Source organism: Phasianus colchicus, chromosome 5 (assembly GCF_987193195.1).
Source record: "Phasianus colchicus chromosome 5, bPhaCol1.hap1.1, whole genome shotgun sequence".
Lineage (NCBI taxonomy): Eukaryota > Metazoa > Chordata > Aves > Galliformes > Phasianidae > Phasianus > Phasianus colchicus.
This window is the reverse complement of record NC_143440.1, coordinates 32462501-32479806: the sequence shown is the minus strand read 5'-3', so window position 1 is coordinate 32479806 and position 17306 is coordinate 32462501. Positions and strand designations below refer to the sequence as shown.

General features: G+C 45.4%; 1 protein-coding gene and 1 long non-coding RNA gene across 6 annotated transcripts in view; both read right to left on the bottom strand.

Annotated features, from left to right (window-relative positions):
* Positions 1 to 7114, bottom strand: part of LOC149917835 (uncharacterized) — an 83034-nt gene extending 75920 nt beyond the window's left edge. Inside the window, exons 1-2 of the long non-coding RNA XR_016466943.1 lie at positions 6976 to 7114; positions 5004 to 6583 (exon numbers count right to left, since the gene is read on the bottom strand). This is a non-coding gene — a long non-coding RNA (uncharacterized LOC149917835). The remainder of the gene's footprint in view (positions 1 to 5003; positions 6584 to 6975) is intronic.
* Positions 7115 to 15002: 7888 nt separating this feature from the next.
* Positions 15003 to 17306, bottom strand: part of MEIS2 (Meis homeobox 2) — a 169946-nt gene continuing 167642 nt past the window's right edge. For 3 of the 5 annotated variants that reach the window (XM_090141256.1, XM_031593733.2, XM_090141257.1), the window contains exon 13: positions 16056 to 16195. Coding sequence is in view for 2 of the 5 variants with exons in the window: in XM_090141258.1 (XP_089997384.1) it covers positions 15909 to 16195 (287 nt within the window). In the remaining 3 variants the exon portion in view is untranslated. Of the gene's footprint in view, positions 16196 to 17306 lie in introns of all 5 variants that reach the window. The other 2 variants (XM_090141258.1, XM_031593735.2) reach the window with 1 other exon arrangement.

Sequence of the window (17306 nt, the reverse complement as noted above, 5' to 3'; positions counted from 1 at the left end):
TTTTATATCCCCATGGAAAGCCTTGCCCCAGAGCCTCAAGGGCAGCAGAAGGCATGCCACCAAACTGCCTAAAAGAGTTTTGAAAATATTAGCAAACATTATGAAAATCTCAAGTTGACTTAAAAGCTTTAACTCTGTCTTTTCTTGTGAGTGTAGTACAAGAATTAGCTAATGTCTGTTAGTAGAAACTTTTTTAAAATAAACCAACCAAATCTGATCCCTTTTAAGCAGAAATTTTGAGATACTTCAGAAAATTGTAGGAAAAAAAAGATTCTCAAGATAAAAGGACAAAAACACCTAAAAAAAAAAAACAGTCAGAAACAGTCGGCATGGCAGAACATAAACACATCAAACCTCGCGGCCTTTAAGATATATTTGGGTGAGCAGAGGAATTTGCAGAGACTTATAACAGGATCCTGGCCTTAGATACAGTGTTCCACTGAACACGCACAGGAGAGAAGGGCATGAGAAGGACAAGAAAGCATGAGATTAAAAAAAAAGAAACTATGTTTTTTACCTTTCTCAGATAAAAGTTCTCCTGTGGTGCAAGCAACAAAATAAAAAGTATCTGGCCCCCTGAGATCTCTGGACAGAGCAGCAGTTTGCCAGCCTGGCAAGGAACAGCACAAACAGCAGTCAAGTGATTTTCCTGCACCATCTCACCAAGATGTGCAGGATGTGTGCCTGCCCCTCCTTTCCCTGCCATGCCACAGCATTTGTGCTACATGCAGGCAGCAGGGAGGCTGCTGTACAAAAGGCTCTTCCACCCTCTAAGTCAAACCAAGATAGCCCAGCAGGGCAGCTAAAGTGATTTTTGGGTCAGAGTGACTGAGCCCTCCCTTTGCAAGCAACAACAGTACAGGGAAAGTTTCTCAGCTTCAAGGCCGTAAGTTAAAATCAAAAGGGGAAAATTGAAATTTACATCATCTGGCACTTTTACCCAAAAGTGTATTGACTCTTACTGTCTTACAAGTTAGGGTCATATCTTTTTAATTTTTATACAGAAACACAGGAGCAAGTTACACAGATAATTACACGTGTATATGTTATTCATTAAAAATAGTATACCAAAATGGTGCTATTGAAGTCCAAGACCCACCTGACTGGTGGAATATTCTTCTAAAAAAGCTATGAGCTTAAACAGAATGAAGGAAAATCCAAAGATAATAATAAATGAGAAAGTGGCTGCTTCTGCCAGACCCATCAAGTTAAATGGCTCTTTGCATTGTTCAAAGCTGTGTACTATTGTCTTCTGTGGCAGAGGGTAAAGAGGGAACTTTCACAGATGTTCTGATGAGACAATAAATATAAATAATATTTTGACAGAGAGTTCATCGTATTAAAAAAAAAAAAACACATTTCTCCAACTCAAACTGAAATCTCCTTAAAATGAAAAATATTGAGGGCGTATGTGGAGCCATCCAGTAACACTCAAAGGAAATGTGCCATTCAGAACAGAACACACAGCATGACTAAAGGCTCTAAGTGCATGGCATCACTTAAGCTTAGTATTAAATACCTATAATAGACACTTTTGGGAACACGTTTCTCAAAAGTAGTGTCAAGGATCTCCTTCAGCGTTAGCTCATAGGCAGAACTGGTGTTCCCATACCTAATAAGTACAAAAAGGATTCATTTCTACGTACATGCATAGTTTTTTTTTTTTTTTTTTTTTTTTTTCTGTGCCAGTGTTGGGATTTATTTCTCCTCCTGATGAAACATTTACCTCGCACTGCCTCATCAATATTAACCTCACAGGTCAACAGATCTTCATATTGACAGAATAGGGAAGTCGATATCTCCTTATTATTATTTAATAAGTATTTCATTGTCAGTAACCGAGTGAGAACAAACATCTGTGCTGTGTAATGGCACACACTTTAATTTTGCAAGGTTACTTTCTTGCACATGTTTGCCAGTACAAAGTAACCTATAGCGAAAATCTCCCAGTAATATCAGAGTACAAAATCACAACATGTTGAAGGACATTTAAATTGAACAAAACGGGCTGTTTCTTTAGTCCTACTTTTGATATACAAATGTTGGATGCATTTTACTGTGGCTTCTGACTATGATTGATAGGAGATGCATCAATTTCAAGGTTTGTGAATTTAAGTAAATTGTTGTCAGTGGTATAGCTTATTCTTTTTTGTATTTTTTTTTTCAAATTATCTCCTTACAGAGAATAGCGTATTACAAATTGAGACAGGATACATGTAAAGCATCAATTTAGCTTGACTATCCACTTTCAACAGTAAAAAGAAAATAGTTGTGATAGGGATATGAGTACATCAGAGTTGTTCAGAAAACTCCAGAGTATTTAAAAAACAGCACTGACACTGGTGGGTTGGAGTTTTTTATTTTGTTGTTTATTTTGGGGGGTTTTATTTTTGCTTTTTCCTAAATAATCTTCAATGTGTCTGTTTGGAAAATACTTTGCTCACCTTTCCATTAAGAACACAAATAGAAAATTAAAATAACAGCAACAACAACCAGCAGATTTTAGGGACATCCTTTATCTTTGCCCTCAGAATATAATTTCATTAGCAAAACAACAACAATAACAAACCAACAGAACAAACCAATCAAACCAACTGTATGAACTGCTTGCAACTTGTGGCAGTTCGTTAACCCTTCGTGGCTTAGAGGTAATACTTTATTTGACTCAAACCCCAGAGAGCTCCCTTTAAATCTGACAGTGATTAAATATCTTAGGGCAAAGCTCACTGAGGTTCCAGTACCTGCAGAAATTAGCTGTGTCTGATTTTAAACTAATTTTCCCTCAGCCGCTTCTTATCTGATGGTGTCTGACTTACGGTCTGGTTAACTGCACAGATACTTTCTATTATGTTTTCCAACACACGGCCAGGACTTGTTTCCATGTATGTGTGTTGTGTCTATGTATCCACATGCCTGTCTGTGTGCATAAAGCAATGTATATGCTAGTTGTGTGTGGTTTTGGTTTTACCATCAGATTCTGTAAATGAATGCAGATACTATCTTCATGTTACTGTTATCCAAAAGAGGCAGCGTGGAAGGGATTCTGTAAATGTAACGATACATGTTGCTGATTAAAAGCGGATGGTAACAGCTAATACGTAAGGGGACAGATGAGTTTTTCTTCTAACTTTTTTTCAGAGGGAAAAAAAAAAAAAAGAAAATTAGGCAGAAAAGAGCATTTCCAGATGTGACTGTACGGGGGCTTGATTTGAAGCGATTTTGTTATCTCTTTAATAATGCATGTAAGAATGCTCATGTGAAACGTGATGTTAAAACTTGGTCCTAGCAGATATTTGTGCTTATGAATTGATTCCTTATCTATATTTTATGGAGAAATAGCTCCGCACCAGATTAAGGTGCATTATTTCCCAGATTCCTTATTAGATGCTGCGTATCTCTCTGCTGTGCCTCCAGGCTTAAATTAAAAACAAAACTTAAGTAAAATTTAAAGAGACAACATTCAGAAACTTATTTTTTACAAAGCTTCTGGAAGTTCATAATTATTTTTGTCCCTAATAGGCTTTGCCTTTGAAATAATTTGATGGCTAGGTTTGTAAATCCACTTGGAAAGATCTGGCATCCCAGGACCATTAACGGGAGCATATATCACAAAAATCATTTTGCATATAAATAATGGTGTACGGGATTTGGCTTAAATTGTCTGTTTTCATTTGATTTTTTTTTTTTATTATTTCTTATTTTTTCCCTCTTCTAAGATAATTTGGAGGGAGGCAGGAAAATCAAATTGAACACTATTTGGAAATGAAACTTGGGTAATTGAGCTAAGTATGTTGAACTTGTCCATCACCTGTGACCTCCCCCTGGTAACACAGCACTTCAAATACTCAAAATGAGGTGGCCTGTAGGATGTAAATGGAGCAAGCGGGGTTCAACTGTGACCACATTACCCTCTATTCTGCTAACCTTGCTATTGCTGAAGACAGAGGGAGCCCAGCCCTAGGTGCTCGGCCTCTCACACCCTCAGGAGTGGGGCAGACATCCAGACCCTGCAGTGAGGGATAGAATGAAGCTCCACGTGAATACTAGAGCCCACTGGTGTAGGGTGTCCCTCAGAGACCCCTACACCTGGAAGTATGCAGCCATCCCTGTGTGTGAACCTGATGTTGTGCTGTTCATTCCAAAGCAATTATTCAAAACACCTTGGCAGCTGAGCCCTTCGTGCTTTCTGGATAATTATTTCTAATCGTGATTGGCAATAATAGTAATCGCCATATTCTGCCAGCACACAGCTGTAACGATTTCTTTTTATTATTATTATTATTTGGGTTAACAATCAGCACTGACAACAGCAGCTTCCAGTCCTGCTCCCCCCACCAGGGAGATCTGAGGTGCTGGGGGGTGACCGTGGCTGTGAGAGGCTGTGCCCCCCCACCCCCCACCCCGGGCCGTGCAGGGGCTGGAGCGGCCACTGTAACGATGCCCTTAATAAACCTGCGGGTCGATGCCAGTGAATCTTTGTGGGTTTATTTATATTAACTAAATCGGCCGCATGAATCGCGGCTCCGTGACTCTAGCGGGGAGGGGGTCGGGGCTGGAGGGGAGGGGAGGGGGCGGAGGAGCTGACGGGCAGCGAAGGCTGCGGGCTCCGTACTGGCGGCAGCTCTCGGGCATCACACGAAGCCGGGAGAGGGCCCCTGGCTCGGTGGTCTCCCTCTCCCCTTCTTCCTCCTTCTCCCCCCGCCCCTCTCTGTGCTCGCCGCCTCGCAGGTCAATGCCAGGGGCGAGCACCCCTGGTCAGGCAGTGCCGTACCCGTACCTCACCGCCCCCCGAGGATTACGGCGTAGGGGGGAGCGGGGCTGAGTTCGGGGCCCGCAGCCCGCAGCCCCGCTCTGCCCCCCCAGCGTTGCCGCCCGCACCGTCCCGTCCCGTCCCGTCCTGTCGTCGTCTCCCCACTCCCCCCCGGCCCGGGAAGCTGCTCCCTGACGTCAGCTGTTTGCTCCGTCTTTTGTTCGGTTAAAAATAGCTTGACTCGGCAGCTTACCTGCGTCGGGAGCTGCTCGGGGCTGCGTAAGGGAAAGGGGTTCTGGCGGCATCAATCATTTCCTTCTCCCTCGGATCTGGGGTGGCCACACCTAAATTAATTATAGCGGCAGCCCGGAAAGCGGCTCGCGGTCTCCTCAAACAGCGTTTTGCTGCCTGGAGCTCATGGGAAAGAAAAGTTTCTGTGTAATCTGGATAAAACAGAGCGCTGTTATCAGAGCTCGGTGCTCCTCACTACAGTCCATTGAAGCATCTATGTCGCCAAATACTAATATTCCTCTCTCAGGCTTTATTTTTTATTTTTCCCTTTGCATCTAATTCGTGGCCGTGTTGCACTGCCACTGCACGTTAACCCAGTGAAATAGTTGCATTGCAGCGGATTGCTCGCAGCAGACATTTATTCCTCTTCTCCTGACTCTGCGCAGTTATTAACAAGTACGGAGTGCCAAGACAATGGGGAACTTTCCTAATTGAAGAGGAGCGATTGACCTCTCCCCATTCCCCGCAGTCTGAGGGCCACCCGGTTCGCCCGCTCCGCGCTCGTGTGCGTGCGCAAAGACGCACCCGCACTCACGTACGCACCGTTCAGCAGCGATCCTTTATTTCTTAGAGAGATTAAAGAGAAACTTGAAACTGAGGACAAATTAATTGAAGGGGAAATGGATCACTTGTTCCACTTTACTTTCTCCCCGTGCTGTAACGCAGCGCCGAACCTTTGGCTGGGTGGCAGCCCGGCGTCCCGGGCCCCCATCCCGCCGTGCGGATTGTGGGGCTGAAGTTTCCCAACAACCCGAGACCGCTTGTTATTGGGCCGTGCGCGTTGGACACCGCACCGTGCGGACCCGCCGCGGCCGTACGACGCGCACGGTTTTTCTCAGACCATCTCAGCGCAGCCGCTCCCCGGCCACAAACCCCTCCGCCGCGTACAGCAGCGTAATCCCCTCGGTGCTCTTTCGTTCCCGGTGCGCGCCCCGTAATTCTTTACAACGAAATTGCTTCCCCTCCGGTTCCTAGATTTTAATTTACTGAAGGACTGATTAGCTGTGGCTTTAAAAGGGCCAGGTCTGCGCCGGCTCGAGGCGTCACCTCTCACCTCCCGCAGCCCCGGGCCGGGGTCACTGCGGGGCCACGGCGGGGGCTGAGCGGGCAGCGCCGCTCCGGCTGCGGCTCCCGCCGCGCTACCTGCGCACCGCGCAGTGCCCGCGCAGTGCTCTGCGGAGGGGAGCGGCAGCCCCGAGCGGGGATGCTGGAATGAGGCGCCGCGGAAGATGCGGTTCTGTCGGGAGAAAATAATGGTGGGGTTGATTTTAGCTCTCGTCGCCCTGTCCTGATGCCGCCCCTTCTTTTTATTGCCAGGGAGGGGGGAAGGAGGAGGGCCGGGATGCACCGCTCTGCTTAAAGGCTTCGTGTAAACTTTGGCATTTCGAGGAATACCTTCAAAAAAACCGAGTCTGATTGGATTCAGGCGTGTGCCCGGCTCACATCGATTTGTGGAGTCATTGGAGGTGTAAAGCTCCGTCGATAGCTTTTCAGGTCCAGTGCCTCTAAAGCAGCAGATTCTGCCTTCTCTGCCGCCAAGTCCTGGAATTAGTTTAACAGAAATACATATAATATTTTTCCGTTGTAAAAAATCATTTCAAAGAGGGGTGATGCTGGAAGAGGAATCACTGCAATAAAATCCACAGATCTCTTCTGAAAAGATTTCACCTTGAGCCAATGTTTCCAGTGTGTCAGAGCCTTATTAAAATTACGCCACGGACTTTATTCTGACTATTGTGGCAATGACACAGAGTGCACATAGAAATCTCAAGGAAAAAAAAATAAGAAAAATTCTAGAAATGAATTTCTTTTCGGATATGGACAGTGAAAGGTGTGAGCACTCTTTTAATAGTTTCGATCTCTGTCAAATGATCGATGTAGATAAAGGCAAACACTGAATATTCAGGAAAATGCAATTAATGTTATGGAGTTACCTTTCACTGCATGTACCGCTGGTGCGGAGCCATCGGTGTGTTTATTTTCCTAATGTCTCCCCAAATTCCAGCAATCCGCAGAGCAGTCACAGCCTTTTCCATGTGTTTATCATCGAGATTGCAACAGGATTCGCCTCAATTGTTCTGCCTCTCAGTGTTTGCCTTTCTTCCCTTTTCTGCATTTCCTAGTTACATTTGCTTTGGTTGCAAAAATAAACAGCGGAGTTTTTAACAGCAATTGGAGATGATAATGGTTACTGATCCCATTCTTTCCATCATAATCTTCAAGTGGTTTAAGATTAATGATAGGAGGTGTTTTAGCGAGGAGTGTGGGTTCTCTTCTCCAAAGACCATCGCTATGATAATTTACTTAAGATGTTGACAAGACTGTCAGTGAGGCTAATTTTTTATTAAGCTGCTCTGTAGCAACTGCAGATAGCGTTCGCTGCTGTTATTTAAGCGCACGGTATTTTCTAACGCCTTCCTATAAATATTGTTATTTGCTCTCTGCCTGATGGATTTGCAATTGAGATGATTCCCCTTTGCCTTTGTTTCAAGAAAGGTATCTCCCGGTGTTCTGAGAAATATTCTCTGCCACCCTCCCCCTTTCCATACACCTTTTAAAAAGAAAATATATTCGAGCATCTCCTGCCTCGATGCAGCGAGCCCCAGCTTCCATAGGCGTTGCCTTGACCGAACCCAGCACAGACCTGAACCAGGTTTGATGGTGATGCTTTGATTTTATTTCTATATTTTAACGAGTAAAACAATCCTGCCAGATAGAAATTTTTACCTGTACCACCTCACAGCACAAAGAGGCTCTGCTGCCTCTTTAATCGCCCCCGATTTTATGGTTTTGTGGGGTTTTTTTTTGTTTGTTTTTTTGGGTTTTTTTTTGCGGCTCTCGACCCATCCCCTCCAACCGATAGGTAAAATCCTCCTGGTCCGGCCCGGGGGCGTCGGGCCTGGCTTCCCCGAGCTGCCACGGGATGATGAAATCTCGCAGCGGATCGGATCAGCTGCTTTCACCCCTTCTGTTGTGTTTTCAATAAACAGAAAATCCCAGGCTTTCCCCATAAATTGCCGGCACTGTGTCACGCTCTTTTTAGAGCCATTGATAAGGGCCGTTTTTGTTCTCCATGCGGGATAGGACGTCCTGGGGAAGTTTGTGGTTGCTGAGCCCCGCAGAATGAGTGGAAGGACTCGCGGGAGCTATTTTGTCCCCGTTCTCGGAGGGTTTGGGCTGTCTAAAACAGAAATAGTGGCGATAATGAAAATAAACTAAAAAAAAAAAAAAAATGTAGAAAGAAAATGCAATAATTAAATTATAAAATAATTAAAATACGGGGGGGGGGAAGAAAAAGGAAGAAAACAAAAACAAAAAACAAAAACAAAACCAGGACTTGTGGGTTAGCAGTCCGCGCACAACCTTCCCGTCCCGCAGCAGCCGAACGCGGCTTCGCTCCTCTCGGCGCGGCGCAGCGGCCAAGTGGCCAGCAGGGGGCGCTCCAACGTTGCGCCTGGCAGCCTGCGCCCTGCCCGCCGCCTCCGCGCTCCCGCATGTGCGCAAGCACCGCGCAAGCCCCGCACGCGTCCTCAAGCATCCCGGCTCCGAGTCGCAGCCCCGGGTCGGTTCCCCCTCCGGGTTCCCGGTGCTCGCAGCCCGCCCCGAGCGCCTCTCGCCGGTGAGGTGCTTGCCCGCGGGTGCCTTTTGCGCGCAGTTGGCTGCGCGGAGAGTCCTTCGCCTCCCTCTCTGTGTACTGTACATTATGCAACTTATTAAATACAACGATGAATTGTCAACATTTTTTTCGCCTGTTAGTTCCGCTGATCCGGGCAGGATTTATTTTCGGATCTCAGGTCCCGGAGCTATAATGCGCGATTTCTTTGCCTTAAATAAAATTGGTCAAATGTTGACAACCTTTAAGCCAATCTAACACTCAAGATTACTGATGGGAAACTAATGAGAAAATATCAGATCGTCCGGCCCGGGGGCTCCTAATTAAATCTTAGCTGATTGAAAAATAAAAGCGGGTTCTGGGGCGGGGGGAGGGAAGAAGCTCCGGGCTGAACTTTAGCTCTTATTTTGCGCTGTATTTCCCCAGCCCTCCCCGCCCTCCCTCTTGGCCCCCTCCCTCTGCAAAAAGCCAAACGTTATTTCTCCTCTTATTTCGAGAATCCGAACGCGACTATCAGTCCTGGCCCGGTAAATATTAAGGCCTTTAAGCAACGTGATTTAACTAATTAGAAAATTTACATCATTAAGTCTCAGGGAGAGAAAAAAAGGAGAAACAAATCTGTCAGTCATTTTAAAAGAGACAGGCACTATTGAAGTGTGAAGAAATCGGCTCTAATTCAAAAAGGCAATCGGGCAGAAAAAGCCCTCAACATTACCCTGCTAGTTATTAATCAGAGGGGTTCCCCCCCGCTCTTTCCCGCAATGGCAAGAGCTGGAGCACATCGTTAGTTTCTCCCAAAGCTGCCACGCGGTTCCCATTCAGTTTTTTTGCCACTCGTCCATGTCCCGTGTTAATAGCGGGGATTTGTCCACTCGAGGTTCATAGATTCTGAAACGTTTCCACCCTAGGGAAGCGGATCCGTAGGAAAATGAAGCCCCGGGCTGCTCGCCCCGGCCCCAGCCCGGTCTCGGGCTTTGTTTGCTGCCCGCGCTCCGGGTGGGGACCGCCGACCGCCGCCCGGTGCCCGCTCCCGGCTCAGGCGGAGCCGAGTGCAGGTTCAGGGTGAACGGGGGCGGTGCGGGGCGCGGGGCTGTTCCCCGCCGAGGAGGCTGCTCGGGGGACCCGAACGAAGGGGCTCCAGAGCACCGAGCTCTGTTCCCCTCTCTCCCTTTCAAACACACTCTGCAATCTCCCTTCGAAGTGTTGGCCGCGGACTACGGCATAAATAATAAATACACCCCGCTCCGCGCCTTCTCCATTCCTAATCTCGAGGAATCTGATGGTCTTTAATCAAATGAGTTTGCACCGCTTCTTCGCGGGGCTGGTTTCGGGGATTTTAACCACGCTTCGGGTAAGGGCCTGTTTCGGATCTCACGATCCTGCTACCCCGGGAACCGAGACCCTGCAAACGGGTCCGAACTGAGCTCTGGTGAGTGTCACCGGACCGTAGTGTGTAATAGACAACAAGTTCTGACAAAAATAAAAAATAAAAATAAAAAGAGAAAAAACCCTCTGATTCCCTCTCTCATTGATTTCCACACGCTAAGTTGCAGTGAAGGAGCTGTGAAGGTCTCCCAGAGCCACACACGGTCCCCAGCGGCGCTCCGCACCTCCCTGGCACACAGGTCTGCTCGGCTCCGCGGACAGCCCCATAACATGCCCTATCCCCACAGCAGAAGCGTTCCTCTGGCCTCCCGTGTCGCCACTGCACCGCCGCCCTGCGGAGCCCCGCGGAGGCAGAGTCCTCTCCCAGAAGCGGGGTTTCGTTCCCTTCTGGGGAAGACAGGAGAGCAGCTTCGGTTTTCCCTGCCACTCTGCATATAGAGTTTGTTATTCAAAAACTAGTTTTCCGAAAAAGGCCCTTCACAGATAGAACAAAACCAGCAGCAATCCCAAACCAACGCGAACACAACCTGTCCACTGCCCGGGCTTGGGGCTGGGAGGCAGCATCATAAAATTTACGGCGTCCTTAACAACTGCCAAGGAACAGCATTAACATTCCCTTTAATTGAGAAAACATTGATTTTTAACTCTGGAAAGAACGCAACAGTAATTTAATTGCAAACTTTCACCGATATAGCAGCATCTCAGGGAGGCAACATTCCATCTTTAATAGACCTACTTTATGAAGTGATAAAACCAAAGAAAACCTGACAAATGGGCGGCTGCGACCGTGAGACAAAAGTTATCTGCATTCCCTCTCTGTCTGTGTAGCCCAGAACACCGCACTGCCCCGCGCAGGGGGACAGCAGGGATTGGGTCCGGGAGCGGAGCAGCAGTTCGTGCTCTAAATAACAGTTTGTCTTTACTGGGCGAAGAACGATGGATAGGGATTGAGGAGATACTTATCACAAAATGGGGACTCTTTTAGAAAGTAACCCAAAGAGCTCCTTCCCTTCCCTTGTCCGTTAAAAAAGAAAGAAAGAAAGAAAGAAAGAAAGAAAGAAAGAAAGAAAGAAAGAAAGAAAGAAAGAAAGAAAGAAAGAAAGAAAGAAAGAAAGAAAGAAAGAAAGAAAGAAAGAAAGAAAGAAAGAAAGAAAGAAAGAAAGAAAGAAAGAAAGAAAGAAAGAAAGAAAGAAAGAAAGAAAGAAAGAAAGAAAATCATTGCTAAAGGGAAAGGAAAGGGAAATCCCACCCTCGCCTTCTATCTTATTTCTGTATCGGTTTTTGGTATTATAGGAGAGTAAAGAAGTTTTTGTTTGGTGGTTTTTCATTGATCAGTCACTCTGAGCTAATGTAATTATCCTCATCAATAGAAGGCTGCAGAGAGAATCATTATGTGGGTGACATTGATAAATGATCGCCCAAGAGCTGCCTTTTCTCTTGGGCACCCCCACATGTGACCCTCCCACATACACAAGGTAGCCATAGAAACACCTTGAGGTCCTCAAACACTGCTGCAAATGGGAGAATACAGAAAAAGCGAGAGGCGTCCAACACCGCACCCTCCTGTCCCCGCCGCCGCCGCCTTCCCACAGCGCGCAGCAGCTCCGCTCCGCTCCGCGCTCTGCCCGCGGCGCAGCCCGGCCCCGCTCGCTCTCACGGCACTGCACTGAGTATTTGCCGGGGGAAGGGCATAGGGCTCGCTGCTTCTTTCCCTCTTTTTTTCTCTTTTCCTATCGAGTTAAATCACGAAGTCTCGGGCATCGCTTATTCCCTACGCGCTACGCTTTGAAAATCGCTCGCAGAGATGCGCACTCACAGTAGCCATCGCCTCCCCAGCGCTGCAGTCGCTGGAAAATGGTTTAAAACCTTTTTTTTTTTTTTTTTTTTTTTTTTGTAGTCGTCGGGCCGTACAGGAAGGTTCTGCATTTCTAAGGCTAAGATTAATGCTTCTTTCCGGCCGCAGACTCCCTTTATATATAAGCAAATTCTGAGATATTGAAAGCAGTAATTGATTCATAATGATCCATAAATCGATGCGAGGAAGGGGCCGAGGGTGTTTATTTATTTTATTCCTAAAGCTGCACGTAGAAGGGCTCTGACACCGAGAGGGACGGAGGGGCGGAGCTGTTGGGCTGCGCGGGGTCATCCATCATCGCTGTCGCGGGGACTCTGCCCAGAGCAGCAGCCTCCTTCTGTCTCTCTTTCTCGCCACCAGAACTATTAATATTAAAATCTGCCTTCCAGCCGCTCCCCCACCACCTTTAACTCCGCTCGGTCCTACACAGCTCAGAGAAGCCGGGCTTCCTCAGCAGGCCGCCCCTCCCTCAGGAACAGTGGGTTTCATTAAAAATAAATAAATAAATAAATAAACGCTGTCAGAAGGTTTGGGTACCACCCGCGAAGCTGTCCCCGGGGAGACGCGTGGAGCCCTGAGGGGCGGGACACCCCCTGCCATTGCCCCTGCCCCTGCCCCTACCCCTACCCCTGCCCCATCCCTGCCCGGGGAAGCGGCCGCGTTGGCCGCGGGCCGCCCTGGCACAGCCGCGGAGCAGCTCCCGGCGGCGCGGACCCGTGCGCGTTGCTGCGCGCTCCCGCGACGCTCCGGCCCCAGCCCCTCCCGGCCCCGGCCCTGGCAAACCTGGTGTAGCGTGGGGCAAGTTTGTCGCTCGCTCTGCCTCTAGGAGGGAGAGGGGGAGCGCTTGGCTCCCAAGGCATCTCCTCTTCGGCCCCTCAGCCCCCGCTGCCGCGGTGGACGGGGCCGGGGCGCCCCGTCCGAGGTGCGCCCGCTTCCCTTCTCTCTTCGCCTTAACCGTGGCTAAATCTGGAAGAAAAATCTCTCATTTGCGGTGACTCCGACTCCCAACCCAGACCCACTGAGAGAAATGGAGATTTCGGATTATAAACATGTGTGTGTGTAAACAAAAGGTGTTTCTTCTGTTACCCTTCGTTTCCCACAGCATAAGCAATTTTTATTCAGACTAGCGTATTTTCTTTAACACTATACCGCTGTCAAAACATTATTCCCGTTTTGGTTGCTTTTGACAGCTGAGCAGTTCTTAAAAATACCAAAATCGGAACCCTCCATGCTAAACAGTAAATCTCAGATGGAGAAATCTCTGCACGTTATTGTACCTCGGATTTCAGCAATGCATCTCTCAAAGGGCACAACCCAAAGGGGAAAAGAGAAAGAAAATAAAAGACAACACAGCAATACATTCATGGTTCATTACAAAACCAACAATTTCCTATGGATAAATAGCTCCCTGTCCTTCCACCTGCGCAAGGACATTCTCTATCATTTCTCCTAAAACTGTAAGGAAATGATTTGCAGAAAAACCAAGTGCTGATTAAAAAGAAAGTCTCCTGTGTAAAGTGCTACCACCACAAACCTTGCCTTCTTATTCTCCGCATCCTCAATGGTCAGAATTTGAAAATAGGAACCCGGGGTGTGCTCTTCTTTCAGCTCGATGTGATTTTAAGCAGGACAGAGAGCATCAAAGCCAAGTGTGGAATTATCATCCTTTACATTTCATACGAGTGCCTTAAAAAGACGCCCACAACGCAGAACCCGACTGCTAAATAAATCCTCATATCCATTCCACTGGCATCCTCCCTTCTGTTGCCAGCAGCGTGGGTCAGCTTACTCAGCAAAGAAATTAAACATTAACTCTGAGGCTGAAGCTCTTTTGACATTCCAGAGGCAAAAGTTTTCAGTCACAGTTTTAATAACAGTCCAGCCATTTGGAACGAAGAGGAGGAAGGAGGAGAAGGGTTAGAGATCTACACATGATTCCATTGGTCGCATTTGTTTCCTAGAAAGTTAGGAGAACTTCCATTTCTTCCCCATTCTCCTTCTCGAAAGAAAGCAGAACTCTTCCCTGATCTTTGGGCCCCAGTGCCATAAAGCATGACATCAGAGATATGTTTCTAACAATGATTTCATCCCATTTCAAACTCTCCTTCAGTTGCTTCAAAATACCACAAGCTTTCGTTTAAGTGAAACCAACCCTCACCCATGGATCTGCACTAGCTATTTATATTTAAAATACTAAATCAGCATTTTCCTTCATTAGTAGATGGTCTATTTTTTTTTCTTTCTTCTGAAAGCAAATGAAGAAAACCAAAAAAGCCATCCCTGAAGCTAGCTATGCAATCCTCACACAGGTATAACTCTCATTAAATCAAAGCTGCTTTTCTCATCCCCAAACTTGTGAACATATGCCTGGGTTACAGCCATTCCTCATTGCTGAGCTCAACAGCAGTGATTGTGCATGCACATACACATACATATACACGGACACATACACTTAACACGCATGGGCTTACTGGTCTTGTACAGGGCCTTCACAACTCAAACAGAGCTTCTATGTTATTAGCAGACAGTACAGATATTAGACACAGCTCTCTGAAATACAAGCTGGTGAGAGATTAGTTTTGTTTAATCTGGTATGAATATAATATTGATAATCAGCATAAAAATATTATCACAGATGTTCTTTCACCCAATTATTCTCTTAGTGCTGATGACAGGTTTGTTTCTGATTTTTCAACCTCTCTTCTTAATATTTGTGAAGACATATATTTGAGGTCTCTCTCATAGAACTCCAGTCTCTTCTAAGCATAATTAAAAACACAAAAGCCTAACAAAAAATCAAAAATGAAATATTTATTACCGCATTTTGTGACTTAACACCTTTTTTTTTTTTTTTAAACATAACGTCACAGTCCTCATACAAGTATTTTAATGTAAATTTTGACAAAGCTTAAAGGTAACAGCATTTTCTTCTAGTGAGGAACACGTGCTGAGAAAGGAAGAATTCATGGACATACAATACCAATTCCACAGCAGATCTGATACTAGCAAAAACATTCTTTTTTTTTTTTTTCAATTGAGGTAAACACATAGAATATCTAACATGAAACAATTAATAGACCGAACTCTGTACGAAGTTTGTTACAGTATTCTCTTGCTTTTTTTTTTTTTTTTTTTTTTTTTTTCCCAAGCTTTGAGTTCATGATAAAGTTCTAGGTTTGGTGCAAACACCGTTAGTAACTTCTTTCATTGAGGAAAGCTGCCCAACTTTTAGTTTTGTTTTGTCCAAAGCCAAGGCTCAGAACTACTGGAAGAAGCTCCTGCTCTGTCTTTTCTGTCTTTTAAATCTTCACCTGCAAGCTCTTTGAAGAAGAGTCCAAAAAAAAAAAAAAAAAAAGAAAAATAGACTGGGGAGGAATGGGGAGAGACTTAATGAAGCACAAACTATAAAGATCTGTTTGAAACTAAAGGACACAGTTTAGTTTATGAAGGAACAAAACGAGGGAATGGCAAGGCCTTCTTGGAATAGTCTTCTGAGTGATGAGAGACCCAGCAAGACTTTTCATCTTCATCTCCAGGGTAGTTCTTTTCTCACTGGCCAAAACAGGTCTTTCATGGATAGTGACTTCACTGCTGAACCAGAACAGTCATTCTTTTGGGAACAACACACATAGTGTGGAAAACAAGGATTTTTTTTCTTCTAAAACTATTTGAGGCAACGTAACGGAGTGATCAACAGAAATGTACAAGTTAACTTAGTTCCTATGTTTATACTACAGTAGTTATAACTCTTGGAGTCTTTTTTTTTTTTTTTTTTTTTTTCCCCAGAGGATCTGTACATGGACATATTCATTTCAGCGAGCCCATGATTTCACATTAGTGTTCTTGTTTCGTTGGTCCTCTGTTGTTGATGAAAAATGACAAAAAGTAAAAAATAATCACAGCTGTCTGGAATTTCGTATTAAGTGTCAACATCTGGTCAAAGTTCAAAAGTCTTAAAATAGTTTTTGTTTTTGTTTTGTTTTGTTTTTGTTTTTCCCTTGAGTTCCCTTATACTATTGGGCATGAATGTCCATAACCTGTCCATCAACATTGGGGTCTACAGAATTTAACATTGTAGGGCTCTGTGCTGACATGGTCATTCCAGGGTGGGTAGGGGGTCCTCCGTGCATCATCATGGCTGGGTGATGGGGGTGACTTGGCAAATATGAGTGGACTGGGGGTCCATGTCTTAATTGAGTAGGGTGTGGGGTCATCTGGGGAGGAGTGTAACTCGGCTGTGCCATACTCATACCCATAGGACCACCCTGAGATACGTAGTCCCCTGGCATGCCTTGCAAACCTAGACAAAAAGGGAGGAAAAAAAAAAAGCAGGTCAGATTCCTCAACGTTTTTACAATTTACCCATCTAAAATGAACAGGAAAAACAACAGACACTGCAAATCTTCCATCTAAAATTAGCTGCAGATTCTTGCCAATGTTTGCAGACATTCAAATTCTAGTTTGCATTTAATTTGATCATTCAGCAGGATAATGCACATAACAGAACTAAATATTGAGCACAACTGAGTACCGCAAAATGTAAGTGTACTTAAAAAAAAAAAAACCTAGTGGGTGAATTCCTATGATAAATTTTACAAAGATGTTGGCTATCTGTAAAGACTTGTCAATTGAACATAAATATCTGATTTGCTTCTCTTCAGTATTTCAAAAATGTAAAAGGCTATATCCTGTCTGGGCTTTGCCTAAGCAGTATCAATGTAAATTCCACACACAGATCAATGGACCGAACTGCATAAATGAACAAAACTGAGATACCAACAAAAGTCCTGATCTTTGAAGTGCTAAGCAACTCCTGAAAGATGCTGAATGCCTTCAACGCTCAGTTAAGTCAATGGGGTATGCTGCTGCTCAGTACCTTAAAGGTTTAGCCCTAAAAGTACATGTCATGTTTTTCTCCTAGAACAAATCTTAAAATCCTATTATATCATTACGGGCCAAATCTTGCTGCCTTATTCACAAGGCCCATTGAAGTCAGTGGGACTATTCACATGAGTCAGGCAAGCAGGATTTGGCCCTGTGCCTGCAGTCTCTCAAAGAATACTGTTAAACAGAGGATTATGGACAATGGGCCTCTTATCCTTTCCTGCAGAAAACCCAAGAAGGGAAGAAAACTTACAAGGGAAACTCCATATTGCTCACAATGAGCAGGATCTAAGGCAGCACCTCCAGCAAGGGACAGTTATATAGCCAAAGAGAGTGGTGCAAGTAATGAAATCTTACAGCGGCATCCCCCTTCTGATATTCACATTTTCGAATCTTAGGGACCAGCCTTTTTGTCTGTCTTCCTGGAGTTCACTTGTGAGTAGGCCACTGGTAGGCCACCCTCAAAGACCTATTTAACATTGCTCTGGGCTAGAAATAAAATGGATCGCCCTGAGATATAACACTGA